This window comes from Jaculus jaculus, chromosome 1, assembly GCF_020740685.1.
Source record: "Jaculus jaculus isolate mJacJac1 chromosome 1, mJacJac1.mat.Y.cur, whole genome shotgun sequence".
Lineage (NCBI taxonomy): Eukaryota > Metazoa > Chordata > Mammalia > Rodentia > Dipodidae > Jaculus > Jaculus jaculus.
Genome location: NC_059102.1, coordinates 306,692,796 through 306,720,068, shown reverse-complemented (window position 1 = coordinate 306,720,068; position 27,273 = coordinate 306,692,796). Strand labels below are relative to the sequence as shown.

General features: G+C 33.4%; 1 protein-coding gene across 2 annotated transcripts in view; it reads right to left on the bottom strand.

The window, feature by feature from the left end:
- The window catches only part of Kifap3 (kinesin associated protein 3), a 143,593-nt gene that overhangs the window by 21,555 nt on the left and 94,765 nt on the right, over positions 1–27,273 (bottom strand). For both annotated transcript variants that reach the window (XM_045147576.1, XM_004658798.3), the window contains exons 18-19: positions 22,888–23,077; positions 15,742–15,841 (exon numbers count right to left, since the gene is read on the bottom strand). In XM_045147576.1, the coding sequence (XP_045003511.1) occupies positions 15,742–15,841; positions 22,888–23,077 (290 nt within the window). The remainder of the gene's footprint in view (positions 1–15,741; positions 15,842–22,887; positions 23,078–27,273) is intronic.

Genomic DNA, 27,273 nt, shown 5'->3' with positions numbered 1-27,273 from the left:
AGATAGAAGGATAGGGAATATGAATGAGTGAACAAACGAATGAATATGAATGAATATGAGCACACTAAGGCCTCTAGCCACTGCAAACCAACTCCAGATGCATGTGCTACTTCGTGCATTTGGCTTTAAGTGGGTACTGGGGAAATGAACCTGGGTCATTAGTGTTTGCAGGCAAGTTCCTTAAGCACTGAGCAATCTCTCCAGCCCAGCTTTAAGAATTTTAATATTATTTCTTCCTTTGTTATATTGAAACTGTAATGTTTCTTTAGACATTCTTTGGTCAAAATAAGCTGGACTACTTACATGGTTTATATACTATAATTTGTAATTTTAGAACATTTTGTTTCTGTTTTGGTGATTGTTTCCCATAGAAATAAAAGAAGATATCTCAATGGGAAGAAATTATGCCTACATTTAGTATGGATGAGTACTTCTTAGTTTATTTAATTGGATATGTAGTAATATAAATATACTAACAACTGGGTTTTAACTATTAAGGCAAGTACCTTCAACTATATAACAATTAAATACCTATCTGGAATATTAAAAATTTTCCCATATAACAAAGGTTCCTACCAACAATTTAGAGATTTAAGCATATAACATTATACCTTAGATATATAGTATATCCTGACTATGTACTTCCTAAGTGCTGATAATACTGTAATATAAAGACTGAATATAAAATTTAGAAATTATTATAACAAGACAGTCTATATTGAAAACAAAATGCATGGAAAATGGAGTGAGTCTATCTGTGGTTGAATACTGGCTCTGTCATTGATTACTCATTTATTCAACAAACATTTCCTGGGAATGTTGTACATACTAGGTACTATCTATAGAGACAACATTGAATAAGACTGTCAAAGTGCTTTGCCTTCTAGAAATTTTATTTTTAAACAAAGAAAGGTAATAAGTGAAAAAGAGTAACTTCTCAGGGTATTTGTAGGAGAAGGAGTTCTTTTTTTCTCTTTTTGGTAAGGATAAAATAATTTGAGTTGAGTCTTACTGGGTGTGGTGACATACACCTTTAATCCCAGCACATGGGAGACAGAGGTAGGAGGATCACCTTGAGTTTCAGGCCACACTGAGACTATACAGTGAATTCCAGGTCAGCCTTAGCTACAGTGAGACCTTACCTTGAAAAAACAAAACAATAATAATAATAACAATAACAATAATAATAATAATAATAATAGAGTTGAGTCTTCAAAGAAGCCTGATATTTAGAAAGTCTATAGACCATTTAGGCTAAGCATAAGGGGGACAAGGTAGAAAGACTACTTCTTATGGGAGGGATGAAGGAAACCCAGTGTGGATACATTATTAAGCAACTGGACATTTGTAGGAGACTGGGCTGCTGTAGATTAGAGTTGTGTGACGCAGTACTCTATACAACATGTTAAAAACTTGACATTTTACTCTAGGAGCATAGAAGACATGTTATTTATGCTTTGCAAAGGCTGGAAGAACTACTATGAAAAATGAAACAAAGTGACAAAAGGAACATGCAGGAAGGTAGCTTGTGAAGCAGGCTACTTCAATAGCAGGTACTGCATAGTTCATGGTTGGTGGGTAGTGGATAAGACTAAGGCACTAGCAGTGAAAGTGGAAATACAAGACTACACCTGAGACAGTTGAGAAATGAAGCAACAGGATTTGTAGACAGATTAGCCTGTGGAGAGAGGAATTGACTACACGGTACACAGTGCTGACGTTTATCAAGACAGGAAGCTGTTTATATACGGAAAGGAAATGGTCTGATAAGTTTATTAGACATTCAATTGGATATGTTACATAGCAAGAGAGAGGTCTGCTCAGCTAAAAAATAAAAACATAGATACTATTTAAGGTTATATGATCTGGATGAAATCCTATAATTTGTGAGAGTGGTTAGAACAAAAAAGAAGCCCTCAAAATACAGCATGGCAGAAGAGAAAGCTGAAGCCCTGAAGCAGCCAACACTTCAAAGGTGGGAAGGAGAAGGAACAGTGTTCCAAGGGATACTAGGAAGGAATCAACAAAAGGGCTTTAAAGAAAACAGAGGAAAATGGTACATGTTTGAGTTACAAGACAGGAGTTTCAAAAAGCATGGCTGGACAACTATGTCAAACACAATGGAGAACTTTTAAAGATGAGAATGGTCTATTGTACTTGTTAATATGAAATCTACTGGAGAGCTTGATAAGACTGGAGAAGTTGAAGAGTGCACTGAAATTTTCTGAGTAGCTTTATATGTAGGTGTGGAATTTTAAATGTGATAGTTTAAATATATGGCCCCATAGACTCAAATGTTTCATTGAAATTGAGCTTTGCAATGTGAACCTCTAGCAGGCTACAAGGGGGCATGATACTGGGGGTGGATCATAGAGTCCAGCTCTAAGGTGTGTTTCGGGCAGATCTTCAGTCCAGCCCTAGTAGGTGAGTTCAGAGTAGGTTGAGCTCTGGTGGTGGTTTGTGCTTGCTGCTGTTGGTATTTACTTTCTGCAGTAGTTTCTTTCTGCTTGTATGAAAAGGATGGTGTTCCCTGGATTTAGTAACCCTGAAATAAACCCCTTCTTCACATAAGCAGCCTCTGGATGGATGTTTGTCTCAGAAAAGTGGAGAAGACTGAAATAACAGGCGAGTAAGAAATGGACAATAGTTGGAATGTGATATGAGGCCAAACACAGTTCAATTCTGGAGATTCCAAATTCTGTTAATATGCTGACAGGAATGAACCCACAGAGGGGAAGAGTCGTGGCATGACAGACATGTCTGAGAAGGTGGGAGGGATGAAGTCATGACTGATTATATGTTTTTACTTGAGCATATATGTGTATGTGGTGTGCTTTAGTGTGCACGCATATTTGTGTGTGCATGTATGTGCAGGTTCAAGTACATATGTGCACGCAAGTGTGGAGACCAGAAGACAAACTTAGGTGTCACCCTCAGGTACTTTGCTCACCTCTTTTTGAGACAGACTTATTCACTGGCCCAGGGCTCACTGATCAGATTAGACAAGCTAGCCAATAAGCTCCAAGATCTACCTGATTCTGCTTCCTGAGTGCTGTGATTGCATACATGTGTCACCATGCCCTACATTTATGTGGGTACTAGGGATGGAAATCAGGTTCTCATGCCTGAGCAAAGACACTCTGCCCATGAACTATCTCCTGAGGCCCTTAAGATTCTGGAATGCACCCTTGGGACGTAAGAGAAGAAAAAGAAAGAAAGGCGGATAAGTATGAGTTTATGGATCAGGTGATAAGACCATCTTTGCCAAATGGCTTTACTCTACCTCTGTGTTTGAAGAAAACAAAATCTCTCAGGTTTTGTGAATATTAAAATAGACAGGAGTTACAATCAACAGAAATTAATATATTTACTAAATGTATTTTTGTTCATTGTTAATGAACATATCCAGATTGGAAATAGATTTGAAAGCACTTAGGGATTAACATCTCAAATAATATAATTAATTTGAATAAATATTAAGTATGTATGGCACTGAAATCAGTAGGCATTGTTTCTACTCCTTTCAATCAATTTCATTTCAAACTGTACTGGACTGTTTGTGTTCTAAAAATTTTGGAGTTATTTTATTTGTTTAGATTTATATTTTTCTTTCTTTTTAAAGAACCACAAAACTGGAAAATATATGTTTTTGTGGAAATTTCCTGTGGACTTTCAAGACTAGAATTTTCAGTGGATTTGAAGTTGTAGAAAGACAAATCTAGAACAGCCTGTTAGGTAAAGCTTAGAAAGTCTTTAAGGCAGCTGAAAACAATAATTCTAAGATAACAAGCTATATTATTATTATTATTATTATTAGTTATCCAAGGTCAGGTCTCACTCTAGCCCAGGCTGACCTCAAATTCACTATGTAGTCTCAGAGTGGCTTTGAACTCATGGTGATCCTCCTATCTCTGCCTCCCAAGTGCTGGGATTAAAGGCGTGTATCACCATGCCCAGCACAAGCTGTAATTTTAAAGCTCAATATTTCTACATTATACCTAACATCTTCTGGAAAGACCAAAGGTAGTAAAATTATTCCTCTTTCATACCCTCTTTTCTTACTGCTTGAAAAATCAACTGGCATTTCCCTACAAGTAATTTCTTCATTTTACCAGGATACCTTATTTTGCAGGATCCAATTATGTACTTGTGTTTTTATATGCTTTAGGTATTGCTTTTATGATAGTTTCTTAATCAGTGAAAAAAATATATATATACACATACACATACTGTTGATTTAGCCCAACATTTTATTTTTTATCAGAATACAGTAACTGTGACTTTAGTGGTGAGAAATGACTAGTGATTTAAAAGTTATTTATTAAAATTTCATATATATGATCCATATAGAAATATTGTTGTTTTGTCTATTTCTCAAAATTTCCTCCTGAGGATATCTTGACACTGAAAAGAGGCTGCTAAACCCCAACTGCCAATCATTAGCAAAGCCACAGAAAAGGCAAAAGACATTAGTAAAAAATGAACAATGTATATTTACCAAATTAAATAATTAAAGCTTGAGGCTTACTAACAAAAAAGAAAGTATAAAAGTATATAAAATGAAATTTTTTGTGCCTCACTATGAAGATGCATATATTAATATATAAAATTCATCTTAAAAGATGATTTTCAAATTCTATTGATTTTATAAGTAGTTATATTTCATATTATATATAGGCCACTTGATAAGATGCTTAAGTGTGTTTAGTGATTCTACGAATAGCTTTTATGATGTGGAAATTGAGTTCTTTGAAAGCATTGACATTCCTTGACAAAATAGTATCATGTCTGTAATCAAGTGAAAACTAATTCTCTGACTCGTTAACCTAATTAAGTAGAAACTTAAGTTGAAATGAAACATATAGCATAGCCAAAGAAATAAAAATTTCTTTGAAGAGACAGAAAGGCTTTGGTGATTTAAAAAGTGGACTCAGTCTGAATGTTAATGGTGGTAAGTTCCTCTTTCCCCACTCTCTCACCCCATGAAACACCTTTACCTTTTAGCATTATTAAATTCGAATTTTTTCTTCCTGTTTTGGCCTTGTAGCCACTTGATTTGATAAAGTAGATCACTTTAAAAGGGAAGAAAGCCCAATAAACTGAATTACAAAGACAACAAGATTAAACTGATTGTACTATTTTCATACATTGTAGCTGAAATTCTGCAAATATGCAATTGGCTGTGGTTTGGCATTTAATGGCATTCATCAGTAAGAAGGAGAAATTTTATTCCCATTAACTGTTGCAGATTTACTGCAGTGAAAAAGGGCCATGTAACCTGAGATGTGACAATACAGAAAGATCAAAGCCATGGGCTGGAAACTAAATAAACCCTTTGGCTACTTCCTGCAAGGAAAATTCACTTTGGCAATGTAAAACAGAGCCCAGTTAAAAAGTCCTCTCAGTTTTATGAGCTGTCATAGCAGCTCAAGTGGTTTGGACTGGCTGAGTTTAGAACATTATATTTCCTTGTTTTTATCTTAGATACTTCTATAAGAAGCTTTATAGGTGAGCCATCCCTGTCCCTACTTAACAAAAAACAAACAAAACACACACACACACACACACACACACACACACACACACACCACAAAAAAAAAAAAAAAACAAAAAAACTTTTAGTAAAAATTGAGAGGGAAGGCAGGTAGGTCTTCATTTGCACACACCTTTCTCATTTACTACATCTTAATATTTTAACTCAGCAATATAAATTTATTTTTATAATTCACCTACAATCTGTATAATCCTTATTCAAAATGAATGCAAATCAGTTTATATAGGCCATATGGCTCATATCTGAGGAGTGAGGTACATGGATAACACATCTGGAATGACTATGGCAAATATACAGAATAAAGAAAGGCATTAATATTGCCATTAAAAGTTTATAGACCCTACACTTCAGCTGTCTTTTAAATAATTATTTAAGAAAAATAGTTAGCTTAATGTTTTTGCTATATGACAAGTATAACAACTGTTCATAATTGGTAGGTCAAGTCAAAATAACAGATGGACAAGAATAACTCTTCCTTAAATTAGTAAATATTCTAGAGCTAAGGAGCAAGCTTAGAATCACTGAATCTACATTTAATCAAAATAAATGACCTGCTCTGTTTCCCTTATAGTTTTTTTTAATTAAAGTATTTATTTATTTATTTGAGACAGAAAGAGGGAGGGAGGGAGAGAGAGAGAAAGAATGAGAATGGACACACATACACATGCATCACCTTGTGTGTCTGGCTTATGTGGGTCCATGGGAATTGAACCTGAGTCCTTTGGCTTTGCAGGCAAGTGCCTTAACTACTAAGCCAACTAATCAAACCTTCCTTTATAGTTTTTTTTAAACCTTCATCCTGTTTCTTTTCTTTCTAAAGATTTGTTTTTATTTATTAGAGACAGAGAGGGAGGGAGGGAGAGTGAGAATGGGCATGCCAGGGCCTCTAGCCACTGCAAACAAACTCCAGACACATGTGCCACTATGTGTATCTGGTTTACATGCAAACTGGAGATGTGAACCTGGGTCCTTAGGCTTTGCAGTCATGTACCTTAATCACTAAGCCATCTCTCCAGCCCATTCCCTTATAGTTTTTAAGGGGTGGGATGTCTTCTCAACCACTTGGAAAACAATGGTTATTCCCATTAGGGAATGGGGAGATAGCTCAGTAGGTAAAGAGCTTGCCTTGCAAGCATGAGGATCTGAGATCCTTCAGCACCCATGTAAATACTGGGGTGGTAGGTGCTTGCCTGTTATCCCAGCACTGGGGAAGTAGAGGCAGGAAGATCCTTGAAGCTTGCTAACTAGCCATCCTATCCTAATTGATGAGCTCCAGGCAATGAGAGACCTTGTCTCAAAGAGTGATGGCTAGGGGTATAGAGATGGCTTAGTAGGTAAGGTGCTTGCCTGTGAAACCTAAGGACCCAGGTTCCATTCCCCATTATCCATGTATGCCAGATGCATAAGGTAGTACATGCATGTGGAGTTCATCTGCAATAGCTAGAGGCCCGGGCATGTCATTCTCACACTCTATCTCTCTCTCTCAAATAATAAAATAAGAATATAAATATAAAATATGTGTTGGCTAGTATAGCTGGGGTTAACAACCAAAGCCACACCCACACATATATGCAGAAAATATAAACATTTATAAAGATAATTTACATTGTATTCCCTTATAAAATCTTGTCTTTTTGAAAATGAGAGCATTTACTAGGCCAGATGTATCAGAAGAACATGCATGTTCCTTAAAAGCTTTAGAATGTCTTTCTATTTCAACTCAAAATCAATTTTCTTTTTAAGGTCGGGTTTCACTCTATCTCAGGCTGACCTGGAATTCACTCTGTAGTCTCAGGGTGGCCTCGAACTCATGGCAATTCTCCTACCTCTGCCTCTTGAATGCTGGGATTAAAGGCATGAGCCACCAGGCCCGGCTTTTTTTTTTTTTTAAACTAGGGTCTCACCCAAGCTGGCCTCATCTTGAAATCCTTCTACCTCAGTTTCCCTAGTGCTGGTATTATAGACATGCACCAGTACACTTGGATAATTTTTCTGTTAAACATTTTATCTGTACAGCCAACAAAAATATAAGGTATGCAGAAAAATACATCAACTTTAACACCAGAGAATCACTTTTAAATGGTGGTGATATGTTTAATTTCCTAGGTATGACCGGATTAACTCCCATGTCATTGATTTTAGTATAAGGCTACACCACAGTCAATGTGTTAACATTTTTATAGGATTCAGCCATAGTCATATTATTCTATTTATAGACTCAGTTATAATAAATTTCTTCTCCTAATAAAGTGACAATAAATTTGGCTTTCCTTGGGAATATTTTTGGGTTTATACATAGCTCATGTGCATGCCTTCCAAAGCTCTCTGATCACCACATAGAAAATTGAACTAAACTGATGAGGGCAGTTCATTGCCAACATCTCTTGCTTCTAAATTTCTAAAGGAATGAAAATGCTTTTCCAAGTTAGAACTATAATTTCTCAAGGATAAAGCATCTTCCCAATTTTCCAGGATTCTAAGCCTTGATTCTTTGATTCATATTTCTATATTTCAATAAAGTTGACAGTTTGCTAATACTGATATGTGATAATCTAATAAAATTTGGCCTTAAAGGTTATAGAGCCAATTTGCTAATAAAATCTAATTCAATTTTCCTTGGGAAATGCAAATCATTAGCGTCCAAGCAGTTGAACTGAGGTTCATTGCTATTAAGTGATAGGAAGAGTTGTGTACTATAAACAGTCTGAACAAATAAGACAAGTAAGACTAAAATATAAACAAGGTCACGAGGATTTGTTTAGCTGGGATGACACAGCAGCACTGTGTGGGTTGTATGGGCACAGTTTACATTGCTGAATTAGCTAAATAAATGATTTGCACAAGGCATTCATTCTTCAACAATGAGATAATCTCACTCATTTGATTCTCATTTTTAATACAACTGGGTTTAATTTGTAGAAAATTTAGTGAATTAGCAACTTAAGAGAATTTAAAGGTAGAGAACTAACTACTTAATGTGTTAATACACTCTTAGCAGCTTGCCTCCAAGCAAATCTGAAGTACCAATTTGCAGGAAAGCATGTCAAACACACTAAAGCAAATAAGTACACGACCTTTTGTGTTGCAAAATAAAAGCTACAGATCTTATTTCAATTTTAATAACATTTAAAGTTCCTAAAACACAGTTCACTGAAAGATGGAGATATCTCTTTGTCATCTGGAAGTGGTAAAGGTATGATAACATCACTGCTTGCTCTAACCATGTTTAAAGGCATCACTTCTGGCTACTAGGTTAGGCTAGTCCCTTAAAAAGTTAAGTTGTTAAATTGTTAAAATAAGGACAATATTACTTTTTTCCCTACTTAGTTAACATACCTACAGATGGTCAAATGTGATACATGAAGATTTAAGAAAATCCATATAAATAGTCTTTGTATACTTAAATTTGAACTAAAAAAATTTAAACAACTGTATTCTTTGAAAAATTTAGAAGCCCCTAGGAACATTCTAACTTTTTATATAAAAAAGTAGTTGGCTAAATTGTTATGGTAATATTCTGAAAGAGAAATAAAACTTCTTATAATGATTGTTTAAGAGTCTCATAATATAGATTTTTATTTATATCAGTTTGATATTTTTCATCACAGCTTTGTGGCTGCATAGTTATTGTCATTCATGTCCTGTTTTTACCGTCCCACAGGTTTTAAAGTAAAGTGATCAGTTCTTACCTTATGGAAAAGTCCCCCTGCCATATAGTATTAGTTCTTATAATGATTTATTTATTTCACAAATTTACCATTAATTTCTACTTCCTTAATCCTGATGAAGCTAAGGAGAACCTAAAATTATTTTCATTGGCTAAGCATAATTAGCATGTATTACTGAGCTTGAAATGGGCTTTTGCATATTTAAAAATGTCATTTGGATATCTGAACAGCTATAATTTATGACATACAGTATAATTTATAATAAAAGTTTTCACAGATCTGAATATTTCCAGATAGAAATGTACACACTGTCTAAAGCAGCAAGTTTTAAAGTAAACAGCATATTATCTTGTAACTCAAATCTGCTGTTGCTAGAAAGAGGTTTTACTATATGTGTTTTAATCATGGTTTAACAAAACACTATTTTAACATAGAATCAGTCTTTATGAACATCTCAACCTAGATATAGCTACAAACAAGTACTAAGGGCTGAGGAAAATGTACATATCAAGAATAAAGAGTGAATAACTTCAGCAAAACCCTGGATGTACTAGGTACTGGAGGTGGTTTTTCAGATTGTCCCTGTTTTAAACTAAGTAAATTATAAAGTTAAGATAAGAAATAAGCCTCAGCTTTAAATGTAGAATTTTAATTTTAGGAAAATCATGTGTTAAAAATCTTGTAGAAGATTATTTCTCAAACATTAAAAAAATAACTTGTTAGTTCTATTCAGTATGATCTTACAACTAATATTTCAACTATTATTTAGTACACAAAACTAAGAGATTAGAAAGGGTTATATGTATGAAATGTATTAAGTTTAATGCACAAAACAGTTACCAATAAAGTACTCTAAGAAAGAAAAGAGCCGGGTTGTAACACACAGATGGAAAATGAAAGTGCAGGAATCAAGGGGCTCCCATGCACACATCTAGCTCATCTCTGACCTCAGTGACACGGACAGTAAATGGCATCACTAAATACAAAGAATGCAAGTAGTCTTTTGAAAAAAAATTTTTTTTCAAAGTCCCAAGGAAACATAAGCATTTCTCTGCAGTTTTTTCTAGTTTATGAAAATTGGATTCCTATAAAAGGAAAGCAGGACATTTTTACTGCAACAAAAACTGATTTGTAAAAGCTGGAAACAGTTTAAGAATATTCTTAACATGAGGTTCTTGTTAGTCTTGAAAAAGTAAGAGTTATAATAAAAAAGTCCAAAAATATGGTATGAATACATGGTATATAATAGGGAAAAAAAAGCCTAGTCTTGCTCTTATTATTTTTAATTAGCTTCAATACCAAGTTCCTTTACTCCCTAACACTAATTCAGATTTGGGGAGAAGATTTACACTTGACACAATGATTGGCAACTCCATAACTAAGGCCTTGGAGCTCTAATGCATTTTGTATTAGCTCTAAATGTTGGGAAATCCTGGCGCCAACAGGTTCAAACCAACAGTGACACATGTCTAAAACTTGGGATTCACTATCCAACTGCCAGTATCTATCTTATCAAACATCCAGTCTGTCTTGCATAATGAGATAGATGAGTTTAACAGTTTTCACTGTTTCCAATTAAACTGCCTCACCATATTACAACAACAAAAAAACTCAGACTATGAAGTACTCTTGACTTGGAGTATAAGAAAAACCCCAATAAGAACTGTTTTAACACTTCTTTAAATATAACCTACTTTCTAAGATTTTAACACATTTGTCTCTTATTTATTATAAATTATCCTTTGAGGAAAGATACATTTTTCTTCGTACAATTAAATAAAACCTTACTTCATGTTGCCCAATTTGAAATTTATTTCTCAGTATGAAGTGAGTTAGGATTAACTACTTTACAGGAATCTATATAAACTGAAATAAATATTTTAAAAACAACAAAAACTATAAAGCCCTAAGAGCTGGTTGAAGCATATAATATTTGGCACTGTTACATTTTGACTTAACATGTCACCCACAACCCACTGTCAGACAAATCATTAACACTATAATGATGAAAGTTCACCAGGTATAAATGAATCTTTTATTTTTCCTGTTAACTTGATTGTGCTTATTTATTAAAGACATATGATAAAGAAACAGAAAAAAAAGTAAGTCAGCTTGATATTTCCTTGCTTCAAAAGTGTGTGTGTGTGTGTCCTCCAACAGGTAACATTCTCTCTCTTTAAAGTTATTTAGAGTATCAGCTTCTTCAATATGTATAATTCAATTAACACCTGATTTGTCTACAAGTAGCCAAAATTTTTTGTATTTTCCATCAAGCCCACTTATTAAATTCATCTTCACAGGAGAGATGGATATGATTCTAATAATTCCAATTTAATGAACATATCTTAAAATATATTCCCATATTACTTAAAAGCAACTAAAATTTCAAAATGAAATGTCTTGAGCCATTATTATTTAATATAATGAATTTTTAAATTTATCCACTGAATATCAAAAACTGAAAGTTAGTCAACAGATTAAAATTTTAGATCTGGAACATTATGTAGCACAATCCTATGTGAATGATTATACAGCAATTTAAGACAGTTAAATATTTGCAGAATTAGCAATATGCTTCAATGAAGATATGCAGTTTGCTAGTATCAAAGGAAAGAAGAAAGGGACCATTAAAAAGAGAATGTAAAGTAGCAGAAAATGTATAAATAAAGCAAACAAGCAAATTATTTCAGAATACATCAGTAAAACAGAATGTGTAAAAGACCCTCTGGGCATCTTTGGCTGTACTGTGTGATCGTTCTGTGTCTCTGCCGACACAGTCAACATTCCTGTCCCTTGATTTATGTCCCACAAAATGTGAGGAACTTCATTTTAAATTGTCTCTTATGTAAATTAAAAATAATAAATGATAGTTATATGATTCAAATTCTGAAAAGTTACAAAAGAGATGAAAGATATTCTCAGAAGTTCTTTTTAAAAGACAAACATTTCTCAAATCAAGTATATTACTCTTAACTTGAAAGATAAGCCTATAGTAAGCAATAGTAATTTTTAAGTTAACATTACTATGATATATATTTTATGAAAAAGCTCTTAAACATTTTACTCATGAAGAGGAACTGACTGTTCTAAAAGTATTTTTTAAAGGCATTTAGAAACAGAACTGAGAAATAAAATTAAAATATTTTGAGCAAATAATCAACCTTAGCCACTAAGTATATAAGAAATTCTTATTGATTATAAAACCACCCTTTAAAAAAAATCAGATATGATAGACTTGCTGAATCAGGTTAATAAGTATCAGTCTATGCATTTAACTGTTTTTATTTTGGAACTTGCTGAGACAGGGTCTCATTATATAGCTAAGACTGGCCTTGAACTTGTGATCCTCCAGCCCAAACCTCCTTGAGGGATGGGATTACAGGAATATGACACACATCTGGCTATATATTTAATTTTAATGGAAATGATTAATTTATTTAAATTCACATAATGTTATAAAAGTGAAAACAACTCTTTAAATAGGTAATCCATAATTAATATCATTCTGCTCTATCTAGATTGGTACTATCTATAACATGATATAATAATGTGCTGGTTACAGTAAATATAAAGGTAACAATTAATGGTAATGGCACAATAAGCTTATAAATACTATTAAGCATTTTTTTGCTATAAATATTAGGACAGTATACCTAAATCCTTTCTTTTTGATATTTTAGAAAATATCTGAATTATCATCTTATAGTATTTATAATGATTAAAGAGAACCTCTATTTAAATAATTATACTTAATATATCCAGTAGCATTAGAAACAATTAAAAACCAAATGCTTAAAAATTTTTTTTTTTGAGAGAGAGAGAAAATGGGCGCACCAAGGCCCCTTCAGCCACACCAAATGAACTCCAGATGCATGTGCGCATGTGCAACACTGCATGATTGTGTGTGTGTCTGGCTTACATGGGACCTGGAGAATTGAACAGGAATTCTTAGGCTTCACAGGCCAGTGCCTTAACTGCTAAGCCATCTCTCCAGCCCTCAGATCCTTTTTAATATTTAACCACAGGTAGCTTTTGTTTCCTGACACTAGCGGTTTCCTAATGTGACAATCTGATGTAACTATTTCTCCAGTGTCATTTAAAAAGATACTTCATTTATTTATGTGAGAGAGGGAGAAAGGGAAGGAGGGGCAGACAGACAGAGAATACAAGCATTCCAGAGCCACCTTCCACTGCAAGCAAACTCTGGAGGCATACACCACTTTGTGCATCTGGCTTTACATGGGTGCTAGCGACTCAAACCCAGGCTTTCAGGCTTTGAAAGCAACTGCTTTTAATTTCTGAGCCACCTCTTCAGCTCTCAAGTGCTATTTTTTGAAGAGTCCACAAAACATCTAACAATGCATTTGAAGCCATACTTCTAATGTATGTGAACTATGCTTTCAAACTCTGTGTGATGATCATAGGTAAGCTAAGTCAACTTAGCAGGTTAAAGTGAAATACAATAATATATCATTCTGCATTATAAATATACATATTAACAAATGTTTTGTTTCACATTTATATATACAGATAGGCTATCCATGCACATCAGGTTGCAATATAAAAGGTGTTTTTAAAAGACATTTTATTTATTTATTTGCAAGCAGAAAGACACAGGAAAAAGAGAGGGAGAGAGGGAAGGAGGGAGAAAGAGGTGAGTGAGTGAGCAAGAGTGAGAGTATGGGTTTGTCAGGGCCTCTAGCCACTGCAAACAAACTCCAGATACATGCGCCACATTGTGCATCTGGCTTTATGTTGGTACTGGGAGTTCAAACCCAGGTCGTTAGGCTTTGCAGGCCAGCACGTTCATAGCTGAGCCATCTCTCCAGCCCTAAAAGGAGTTTGAATGTAGATTCTAGTTGCACATAAAGCTTAAAAGTATTTTCCTTCAGGTTTGGAACATGGTAAATAAGAAAGAACACTGTGGTGGTTTACAGGCCTGACTTTGAAGATTTATTCAACTGTAAAATTTGTGCTCATTGAATAATTAAAAATTTCAGAATTCATATTTCTTTTTCTGTAAAATGGGCATGATTTTTGCTTAAAAGTCTTGGTTTGCCTATCAAACTGTCTATCAAAAAAGTAAGTGTTATCTCAATTTTCTGGGTGCTAACTTACTCTCCGTTGGAGAATCTGCTTCTCTTTTCCAGAGAGATGCAGATCCTAAGAAGAGAGCTGCCCCAACATACTTCAAAAGGGGCCCAACTGAAACTAAGGACAACTGGCGAAATTAGCAAGGGTGATGTTTTCCTGTGAACCGGATACCATCACAAAGGGGAAGGAAATCAACGTAGAGAAAAATCAACTCCTACCAAATCAGAGAGCCAAAGCCTCAGAGGCCCCCAACACCTCAGCACTGAAGCAGACCAAAAATGAACCCAACATGGCTCAGGGAAATCTTGCGGAAGAGGGGGTGGAAAGAATGTCAGAGTTACATGTTGGGTCATGATTTGCAGAGACATTTATCATACTAATAACTGGCAGCTAACTCCACAATGCACGACCCATTTTCATTAACAAGGAGGGTCTAATGGGAGGGGGTAGATCACAGATGAGCCTAAATAATGGTACCAAACTGCCTGTATTCACTGAAATGAAAATTAATAAATTAAATTAAAAAAAAAAAAGTCTTGGTTTGCTGGTTAAAATTTAAAATAAGAATATTTGTAAACAGATGGTATACAATAGATGATCACCAATATTTTCAGTAAGTATAATCAGGATAGATTAAAAGTAAAATGATTATAAGTGATCATTAAGAGTTTAACATACTTATCATGGAAGAACATATGAATTTAATTTAATATATGATACTGAAAAATAGGATTTTATAAGCAGATGTTAAAACAATAATTTACATGAAATATACCTAATGAAAAATAAGATTATTCTTATTTAGTAGACTAGCTTAATGTGAAATTTCAAATTACCTGAATTGAAATATGACACCTGTAGTAATGGTATAAATACAGAAAAATATACATTTTGGTAAGGTTAAAATAAAAAAAAAAACCTGTGTTAAGCCTTTAGTAATGAAGCTGGTTGTCTGACTTTCTGAACCATATCTTAATTGCAGAAAAATTCTGATAAGCCAGATATTTTTTCCCCTTAAATATCTTATTTGAATGCTAATCCTATGGTAAAAAGTCCATAGTGAAGTAAAAACACAAACTTTTCAATAAAGTGGTATCTGAATATTTGGTCAATACATGTCTTGTGTTCTCATTTTGTGTTTTATCTTCTTTGGAAAACACACAGGAAAAATGCTGTTTGGGAAATTTGGGAAAGCATTATCTGTTTCAATAGATAGTCCACATTCTTCAAAACAATAAAGCATATTTTCAGATTTGTCATTTCCAATTTCACATTTTTTCATAGTCAAATATTTTCTTGAGGTGATTAAAGGTTTCCACCTCTCTCCTCTTAATATTATGACAGAGAAATGCACACATGAGAGAATTCAATTTTTTACAAAACAAAGGGAAGCTGTACAAAAGTTTTTCCAGGAAAGCTATTTACCTGCCAGGAAATGAATGCTGTCCGACTATATCTCCATTCTGAAGGTGATAGTCATTGAAGAAATCTGGACTTATGGCTCCTTCAGAGGCAATTAATCCATCTAGAAAGAATGAAAGCAGTAACTAGCCACACAGACTTGTAGGGAATTAAAAAAAAAGAAACTATCCTATCCAGCAACACATTAAGAAAATCACCTGTATTTTTAATCTGGAAAGAAAAATATTACTGTGGCATGCTATTTTCTCTGGGAGGTTGCAGCAAGTAGTCATAATAACCCAGCAAAATAATTCATCACTTACTGAGCATTTACTGTGTGCTAGGGTAACAATAGCAAAGACAGGAACACATCTATCTTTAAGGGGCCTAGAGTACTGTGGATAGGTAAAACAGAGAAAAGATAAAAAAAAAGATAAAAAGATAAAAGATAGTCAAGAACAATAAAGACTGTCCAGGCAAGGGGAAGAACATGAATGAAAGCAAGGAAAGCACTCAACACCACAGTGATAGAAAAGTGCAGGAATTTAATATGATCTGCATTTTATACCCAGTTTCATTTATGTAGCATGACTACAGAATAAAATATATTAAATACATGTGAATAAGAAATACTCGACAAGTTAAATGTCAATCTTAAAACACATATATTAAAACTTTATATATATGTATAATTATACTATCTATTCTTAAAATGATTGACTGAATAAAACTTAAATATTATTTGATGACATACCATCACCATAAATATCAAGTATTATATCCTCAGTTTATTGGGTACATTTGACTCTAAAGAAATCTGCAACATTACAGTTCTCTTATTTGTGTATAAAGTATTTATTTTTTTAAACCTAAGTATTATTTAAAAACGTTTTTATTTTATTATTTATGTGCTCATGTTCATATGTGTGTGTGTGCCACAGAGTACATGTGGAGGCCAGAGGACAACTTTTAAGTCAATGCTCCACTTCTCTACCTCTTTTGCAGCATCGTTTCTTACTGTGAATCCTCACTTTGCTATAGTCACCAGGAGCTTCTGGGAAATTGTCCAGTCTCCACTTCCCATTTTCAGTCAGTACTAAAACTACAGATGCTTGGCAAGGCTTCTGGTTTTTTATGTGGGGTCTGGGATCAAACTTGTGTATTCCAGCTTGAGTGGTGAGCACTTTAATCTACTGAGCCATCTCTCTAACTCTATTATGTTTTGAAATTTTAGAGTTGTATTATTTTTTCATTTGCCCCAATTTAAGAATCTAGAAAACCTATTATTTGTAGGTTTATGTATAATAATGAAAAAAATCTGCTGGGCATGGTGGTGCACACCTTTAATTCCAGGACTTGGGAGGCAGAGGTAGGAGGATTGCTGTGAGTTCAAGGCCACCTGAGACTACATAGTGAATTCCAGGTCAGCCTGGGCTAGAGTGAAATTCTACCTCAAAACCAGCACCCCCCCCAAAAAAAAAGAATGAGAAGAATCTGATAATAAAAGATAAATGTGAAACTGAACCTAAGTATGCATGGAACAAACACTTAGAAGATGGCTGTGTATTAACCCTTTGTATGGCTGTGAGGACTTCTCAGTTTCCTATACTGGCTATTGAGTTTAGATATATATGTTGGAAAGTTTATACCCAGACACTTCTTAGACATTTGGCACATAGTATGCAAATTATTCAGACACCAGTGATTATTTTCTGTCTAGCACCAGCATAATAATTCTTTACTCAGTCCTGTGGGATACACACACACACACTCACCCATACACTATTTTTAAAAGGAATTTCAGTTTTAACAGATACTACATGATAATTTATTTAAAAGTAGCATTACAATAGTATAGTACATATATATATATATATATATATATATGTATATATATATATATATATATATATATATATATATGTACAAGGCCAGTATGGAAGCAGATGAATTGCTGTTTTATAGGGGCTAGAACATCCTACTTGGAGTAAGGCAAAGAGATAACTAATAGAGTCTAGGAGAGAACGTACATGACAAAATTTGAGATAAAAGGATATTAAAAACTGCGTTAATGGTATACCTCACCAATAAAGTTGGTAAATAAGAAAATACAGCAAATGGTATTTTCATAAAACTTCCACAGTACTCATTTGCTATATGTAGTGATTTGTGACAATCACATAATTTTGGCTTAGATCATTACTTAATGAATTGTTAATGGAAACCTTTGGTATCTTGCTTGTTACTTTACTAAATTTGAAATACTTGAATTTTATGTCCCTTAGCAGTTAAGCATTCTTTAAATCAAAATCTTTCTAAGCACTAAGATACAAAAATGTAATCACGAACAATGGTAAAACAACAGAATGACAGTAAAGCAGCTAAAAGTGGTAAATTAAAAATCTATTTTATTTATAACAAAGCTTTTGTGAAAATGTAGCTAATACTAGTCTGATTAAGTTTTTTAAAATTTTAGTTATTATAGAAAATTAAAACCATATATTTTAGGAAGAGAGTTTGAGAAACCTTCCAATTTAAAAATAAGCAAAATTAAGTAAAATAACAAAAATACCAAAAAATTAATTTCTGAATGCACAGATGTCCATGATGCCAATAAAATAAGATTTCAGTACTGAGAAATACAGTATTCAATACATCAATGCAACCAAATGTAAAGATACTACATGCAAAATAGTTTATATTTATAAAATGTGACCTAGTAAAAGAAAGCCAGATTATGAATTAAATTAAATGTGGGTCAAATTCTCAAAACCTTACTTTTAAGTCAAATCTCCCATTGCCCTCAAAGGGCACAGTGAGTTGCAAGGGTAACCAGAATATAGAGCAACATTGACCAATGACAGGAAAAATATAACATTCAAGCTATGTACTTGCATTTAAGTTCAAGTTAGAAAACTTATAAATACAATGGAACTGATTTAATAATATATTACTCTATATTATGTAAATAAAATGAATAAATGTATGCCTATTTTTAAAAAAATAATGCCAAAGCAATGTAGTTGGTGAAGTAAACTGCAGCTTCTAATGTGCTCTTTATGGCTTACCCAATGTTAAAAAAATTCTGAGGTTAGAACCATTCTTCAATAGAACCAGGCATAAATGGTCCATTAAAATCTCACCTAAAGCACTTTTGTTATTTGAAGTATCTTATTCTCAGAATTATGTAATGAGGAGGATTAGAGTTATTTCATTTGGGAATCTAGTAAGAATGACACTGGGTTTGGCTGGGGTGAGTCAGGGCCTCACACACACTGGACAGGTGCTTGCACTGAGCTCCATTCCCAGCCATCACAGCTTGTTGATGACAGGTCTTCTTACGCTTACAGATTCAAAGATTTCGATAAAGGACCAAAGAATTTCATGTAACATTTAAATGGCCACAGAACCACGACAAAGAGATACTATGTACCAGAACATTCAGGTTATTAAAGGATATGGAATGATTCAATTTTATAGCACATGACAGTTATGCAACACACCTTTCTGAGTTGCTACAAGTGGCAGCAATAAAGACCGGTATGAACACAATGGAGTGCATAGTGCATATTTATAAAATATAATCAAATCTATCAAGTTTTTGAATTCTGAAAGCCATTAAATTGTCTAACAAACATTTTGAGTAAAAGTAAAAATAAGTTGAGTGTGGTGTTGCATGCCTTCAATCCCAGCACTCAGGAAGCAAAGGTTTGGGATCTCTGTGGGTTTGAGGCCACCCTGGGCTGAAGAGTGAGTTCTAAGTCAGCCTGGGCTACAGTGAGACCCTACTTTGCAAAATTAAAAGAAAAACCTTAAAAAAAAAAGTAAAAATTGGGCTGGAGAGATGGCTCAGCAGTTAAGGCACTTGCCTGCAAAGCCTAAAGATGTGGGTTTGATTCCCCATACTCACATAAAGCCAGATGCACACAGTGGCACATGTGTTTGGAGTTTGTTTGCAGTGGCCAGAGGTCTTGGTGTGGCCATTCTCTCTCTATCAGCCTCTCTCTCTCTCAAAATAAATAAAATGAAGATAGCAATATAATCCATTTATAAAAAAGTAAAAATTACAAAAACTCATCATTTTATATAGTTACTCAACTGAACATTATGTGACCTTCCTGAGGTAAAATGCATATAATATTAAGCCTTTCATAAACTGTCGGAAAGTGAAATTGTGATTGTGAGTTAAAAAATGGATATGAATAATGTAGAAAATAAAAAGAAATAAAATTATAAATCTTAGTTTATTTGACTATAATTTGTAAGATAAATAATAGAAAACACAGGTAAATAAAATGTATTTTAAATGACTGTGACATAGAAACAAATCAGTTTCAACCTCATGTTCTAGGAATATACTAACATACTAACCAATGAAGTACCAATTAAAATGTAAAACGTAGTTTGTGTGAAAAGTCTCATATGTATTAACAATACAGTTTTTATAGCTATATTATTATCAGTAAAATGTCAAAGTAAATAGTTTCATTTTTATGACAGCAATCTCCTATTGAGCTATGTTCTTAGAATTTTAGACTGAAAAATATAAAGTATGTGAAAGAATGCTAGTTTCATAATGAAAATGTTTTAAAAAATAAACAAGGGACAAACAGCTGTTTTGACTGATACATAATAGTCTGAGGGCAATATTTATGATCTTAAAGTAAAAGACCCAGGAATGATAGGCCAAATACATTAACCTCTGTGCCTTTAAAACTAATAAGGCAGTTTTCATGGACAGCAGTCCCAAGTACCATGGAAAGCTGGGGGATTAATAAGTGGTTCAAATATTCACTCAATATCCAAGATGAGATTTTTATTTGATGTTTCTGAAATATACCTATTTACATAAAAGAAAAGGTGATGACAACATCTAAATTCTTATAAAATTCATCAACAACCCACATACTTTATGAAAATAATCAAAATAATTCACAAAATAAAAAACTTGCTTAAGAACTAAATCCCTAAAATTATGGCATGATTTGTACACTGTGAAATGTCTATCATTATTATCAGGTTATGGTTACTAAAATAATAAACCTTTGACTATGTCTAATGTTAATATTTCACTCTTCATATACTTAAAATTGATTTTTTTTCAAACATTAACTGCTGTTTCTAAATTTTGGTGTATATATGCATATATATAACTTTTCATAAAAAGAAATTATATACTTTAAAAAAATTACTGTATAAATTACACATTTGAATTATAAAGTATCTCAAAGAAAGATATCCATGATGCATATTCTAAGAGGTTAACTAAAATGCATTAATTTTAGATGTAGAATAACTTAGTATGTGTTCTGGAATTCAATTGCATGAAAACAAAGGTTTTATAAGATGGACAATACTTCTACTGTTGACGTTGAGTATTGATTGATACGGACAGGTAGCTATCAATATTCCAAGCAAGAAACTCGATTCTGAGAATATTCTGACTCCTATAAACAAAAAAAGGTCACATAATATTTTTGACATTATTTTACTTCATGAATACTGAATATGTAAGGAACAGCTGCATGTGATTACTGAACCAAGAAATTTTGGTTGGTTGGCATTAATGATCTCTTCCATCTGGTCTGAAACACAAAGCAACATTTCATAACTACTGTAAAGTTCAGTTAGAAAGAAAGGTCTTCTTTCTGCAAAGTGAAGCATTACTTTTCTGAAATCAAATGTTTATAATAAATTTAAAAATGATAATATCTACTATATCATACCTAATACTATTCTTCCACTAAGAGTATAAATTTATGAAATATAAAATAATATGTAAACCTAATTAAAAAATATTTTTATTTGTTTTTTTCTTTGAGAGAGACAGAGGCACACTGAAGAGACAAACAGGTGTACCAGGGCCTCCTGCCACTGCAAATGTACTCCAGATGCATATGCCATCTTTTGTATCTGGCTTATGTGGGTCCTGGGGAATTGAATCTTGGTCATTTGGCTTTGCAGGCAAAGTGCCTGAACCACTAAGCTATCTTTCCAGCACTCAATCGAATTTTTGATTAATGTGATGTTAATTTTTAAAAAATATTTTATTTTTACTTATTTATTTGATGGAGAGAAAGAGGGAGGGAGGAAGCGAGTGGGAGACAGAGTTAGTAGCGTTAGCACACCAGAGCTCCAGCCACTGCAAATGAACTCTATACGCATGTGCTCCTCCTTGTGCATTTGGTTTATGTGGGTCTTAGGGAATCGAAGCTGGGTCCTTTGGCTTTGCAGACAAATGCCCTAATTGCTAAGCCATCCCTCCAGCCTGTAATGTTAATTATTAATGAATAGTAAATTATACTGTTATCCACTCATTGTTCACACACAAATTGTCAATAATTTAGATAAAATTACTAGGAGGTCTTTTCATTTCCATTGTTTGTTGCTGGCATTTGAACCCAGGTTCTTGTGTATGCAGTCAAGCTCTTGACCACTGAGCAACACCCTCAGTCCTTGTATTTTTTATTCTTAACCTTCCACAGATATTCATTAGATATTCTTTCCTCAACTAAATGTTTTCCTATAGTACAGTAAATATTGGCAACAGTGTAAAACATTAAAAGCCAGAATACAAAAGATAGCTGATTTCTGTGAAAAACTCATCCCTGAGAACAGTCAGTGAGCTATGATCAACAATGCTATAATGCATGCAAGAACCATGTAGACATTGGACTTTATCTTAAAAACAGTTTAGTAGAGAAAAACTATTGCTATAAAGCATGTACTCTTCCCAACAGTCACAAAATAAAATTTAATAGTTTAAAGCAAAACCACAGCAAAAGTAAACTGTTAAGATTAAAAACAAGGAAAATGAAACAGAAATTAGTTATACATTTTAGTAGATACAGAATCGAGAAGAATGATTACTATGTTATTGAATAGAAGTCAGAAATATTGAAGATACTAGTTTAAGTTACACATTCTAGAGAGTAATAAACTTCTAAGAGCAACTTATTGTGGCTAAATATATCTTTAAAAGAGAATATATCAAAGAATAACTGGGAAATGATAATGTTGTTACAAGATTTATTTAGTGTATTTATGCTACTGTTGAAACACAGAAGACCACCGAAACATGCTTACAAAGTTTTGGAATGTTCAAGACTGGCAGACCAAAATCCCTCTTTATAGAAACTGCTTATTTTTTTTCTTCAGTTTTCATCTTACCCGAGTTGTAGAAAAGGTCAGGTCTCTCCAGAATATCCCCTTCATGGATGTAGGGCTCAATTCTATCATCACCGTACAAGTACTGCTCACTCTCATCCATCTGCCGGCTCTCTACCATCTCTAACCACTGAGAGTTATGCCAGCGAAACTTTTCACTCTGAATTTTCTTTGCCCATTCTTCATCATATTCCTATGCAAAAGAGTTGAGTGCTATTAAGTTTATTTCTTTGGTATGAAAACAGTAATACTTTTATTTCAGGAGGAATTTTGAGAGCTTTCATTCAGGTCAGAGGGATTACTATAAATACCTGTTCAGAATTATGTTATAGTCAATAAAAAAGCATATGTAATACAAGATACTTCTTGGGTTGCCAGTGTCTAATGAAAAAAGCAAATTCTGTAAAACTATAAATTTTACAAATTCATATTTATGTGTTTTCAAACTATTGCTAAAATTTAGGTAAATAATCAGATTTCAGCTTCCACTCAATGAGTTCTTGTGGTAATCATGGCAGGTATAGCATGTTCATTCAGATAACACTAATGGGGGAAAATACTATTAAAATGTGTTTTTTTAACTGATGACATAGTTTATTGCAGAAAATAACCAAATATAGTTTTGTTTGAACTACAAAATAACTATAGTATCTTAGTCATAATTATTTCTTTAATGCCTATTTCTTTCTGGGAATTCCCAGAAAAGACAAATATTGTCTATTTTACTGACAAGTATCTGCAATACTTGCAACAGAGAAAGTTATTGGTGAATAAACTAAAAGGACAAATGGCAAATTATTATAAATTACAACAAAACATGTTTCTACTTGTCCCATAGGCTGTTCAAATATGTATTAACATTTTTGGGGAATTGAGAATTTGCTATGAAATTATTGTCCTCTCTCAACTTGATACCACACTCATCACATTAAAGATGTGACACCTCCTCATCTGCTAATAAACATTCAATAGGAGAAATGCATCAAAATCCTTGCATTTATGACTATCAAGATCTATATTTCAGTTTCTTACTGTAGTTTAAAGATCATAAGGTAATGGAGCCTTCCATTTTCCAATAGTGTAAATGCAAGCATAGGCCCTTTGTCTGTTTCTTATCATTTGTGACCTTCTGGTGTTTTTCCTTCTTTGTAGTAGTCTTCCCTTTGGTTTTAATTTTAATTTACAAGAGCAGCCCATGTTCCTTGGTGAAGGAGACATACCAAAGCAAAAATCCAGAAGCTTCTGAGAGCTCAACACTAAGAGAGACTTAAAACACACCCTCCACAGCTCACAGAATCTTGTGAAAGAGGAGGCAGAAAGATTGTAAGAGCCACATGCTAAGAGGGAATAAACAGAGGGATTATCCTTCCTCTCACAATGACTGACTGCTACTCTCACAATTTCATCACCTATAACCCCATGGAGAATTACCAGCAATCCCACTGAGGAGGGCCCTCAGTGGATTGGGGGCAGGGAGGAGGGAAATGATGGTACCGACATATGATGTGTCCATATAAAGTATATACTTAATAAAAAAAAAGCTTCAATTTTTCTATCACTTTATGACACAATTGTTCTCTAGGACCAGTGATGGTAGCAATGATATAGATAATACTGTACTGGTCTCTTAAAACATAGGCTTCTTCTCACTTTATATATTTTTATGGTATAAATGGTGATTTTGTCCTCAGTACCTCTCCCAAAACAACTTTAATTTCTTTCAGTGATTAAATGATTAAAATGTGTATTATTGTTTAAAGAATCATAAACCATTTTAGAAAAAAAACAAAACAAGGAACTAGGAGTAATTTTATATCAAACTGTGTTTCCACTTAGGCTATTGAGAATTATGACTTATAAATGATTAAACAATATGCAGACTCCTGCTATGTAGAAAATATCACAAAGATAAGCAGAATTCACATGAGTAGACTTCAGATTTAATAAATCTGTATTCATTTGTTATAATAGAGCATGGATTGAAATGTTAAATGTTAAAACGTTTTGATCAGGATTGGAGTGATGGCTTACAATTAAGGCACTCGCCTGTGAAGTGTAAGGACACAGGTTTGTTTTTCCAGTACCCACATAAGCCAGGTACATGAGGTAATGCATGTGTCTGGATTTTATTAGCAGTGACTGGAGGCCCTGGCATGCCCATTTTTTCCTCTCTCTATTGGAGACCTTCTCTCTCTCTCTCAAATAAATAAATAAAATATTTTTTTAAAAAGTTTTGATCAAATATTAAAAAGTCCTAAAAGTTTTCTTTATAAAGCTTAAATGAGCTATAACATGAATTTTTCAAAATTTCTAGATTATCGTAATTATAAACCTGTTCTATTTTTGTGGATATTTGAACATTATAGAAAAATACTACTACTTCTTTTACCTAGAAACAATTACTGTGAATACTGGATATATATTCCATTGTTTTAATTAGTCTCTATTTTGAAATATTAATTATTTCTTTTTTTTTTTGTTGTTTTTTTGAGGTAGGGTCTCACTCTAGCCCAGGCTGACCTGGAAATCACTATGTAGTCTCAGGGTGGCCTTGCACTCTTGGCAATCCTCCTACCTCTGTCGCCTGAGTGCTAGGATTAAAGGCCTGCACCACCATGCCTGGCTTTAATTTATAATATTAATGACTAACTTTGAAAATTATTAAAGTATGAAACATTTTCAAGATACTGCACATGTCCCATAGGAGTCTGTTCTAGTTAGTGACAATACAGTCTCAGGCTTTCAAGTGTTTACCAAATACAACATCTTAGAATGAAATATACATTCAGTAAAATGATAGTAATTTAAATGTTTTATTTTATTTTTGATAATGAATACTAGTGAGAATTGAGAGCGATGGCATTATTCTGCTACAAAATGATGACCACTGTTGTTTATTTTTGTGAAAAGGTTTAGGAGATTTCATGAAAAATCAGTTTTAGCTTGTATTTGTTGAGAGTATATTTAGCAAGTGCAGTAAATTGATATACTATACTGAGTGGAACTAAATTTTATATTTTAGGAAAATTTCAAATGTACATTTTTAGGGACTGATATTAAGAGCAAATCTATTGCCAAGTACTATTATTGTTTTATAAGTGGAAAATCATTTGAAGACCAATAATGTGAGAAGAAAAATATGCTTTTCTAAGATAAAACATGTCAGCAACATTATAGCTCATTTCTCCCAAATCTACAAACACATTCCTTTTTCTCTTTAATTTTTCCCTGGTCTATTTCATTAAAAAACAAAGAAAAGCTTTATCACATTCTAATGGACTACCCCCAGCTTATCTTCTACATATATTCTAGAAATCTCCAAGAATATAGCTTACTAGGCATGACAAAATCATAGTTTCTTTGTTTATAGACTCAATGTCTGAATTTATAGATATTTACAGTTTGATGTGGCATGCCACAAAGGATGGGGAAGAACTTTTACACTTCTAGCTGTACTACTAACTGAAGAGTATACTTTACTAGCAAGTAATTTAACCTTAATCTGTAAAACAAAAACATCTAGGGCTTAAACAACTCTAATATTCTTTAGATAAAACCTAAAATAGATAGTTTTACTTCATAAAGTTATTGAAATAACTATACTAAAGAGCTGCACCATACTGGTAGTACAAGAGCTCCTCTTAAATTGCAAACCAAAATGAATTCGTAGTGTCAACTTTTTCAAAAAACTAAACTGAACAAGTATCAATTAAAGTCATTTCCCTCTAACATCGTTTCCTGATCACTGACCTGCTCCTACATACCCAATTCCTATCCCTTATCAGAAAATAACTATGAGGATTTAGGTATAATACAGTTCAATCACAATTAAGATATCTATCATCAAAATCTATTGAACCTTTGTAGAAATACTCTGGCAAGATAGTTGCTTTATCTTTATTTTGAACCCCCCCCCAACAAGGAGTGTCGCCTCAGGTTCTAAATTAAGTCTTGAGTTTGTGTGGTATTTAAAGGAAACATGTTTTATCTTTTATTTTCTTCTTGTCTCAGCTTCTGACATTATGATCTTAAGCACTCAGATTCCATAAATCCGAAAGTGTCATGAAAGACTTATGGTTTGACTTTATGTGGAATGTGCCATCCTTTTTGAAGTCCAACATCATTTTGTTTACTACTTATCCACTGAAACATTACGAAGCCTTAACCAGCCTATTATCAGAGTCTGTTCACTATCAGGAAAAGTCTTTGTCACTGGCTTCCGTCACACCTTGTATCTGATTAACACACTATAGGATAACATAGAGCTACACAGATCTGCTTTGTGTTCTCGAGTAACTGATGGAAAACAGATTTTCCATTCTCCTTTAATCTGGCAGCACTCTAATTGAGAGTGTAATATGGTTTATTTAATACAATTTTTCATACTAA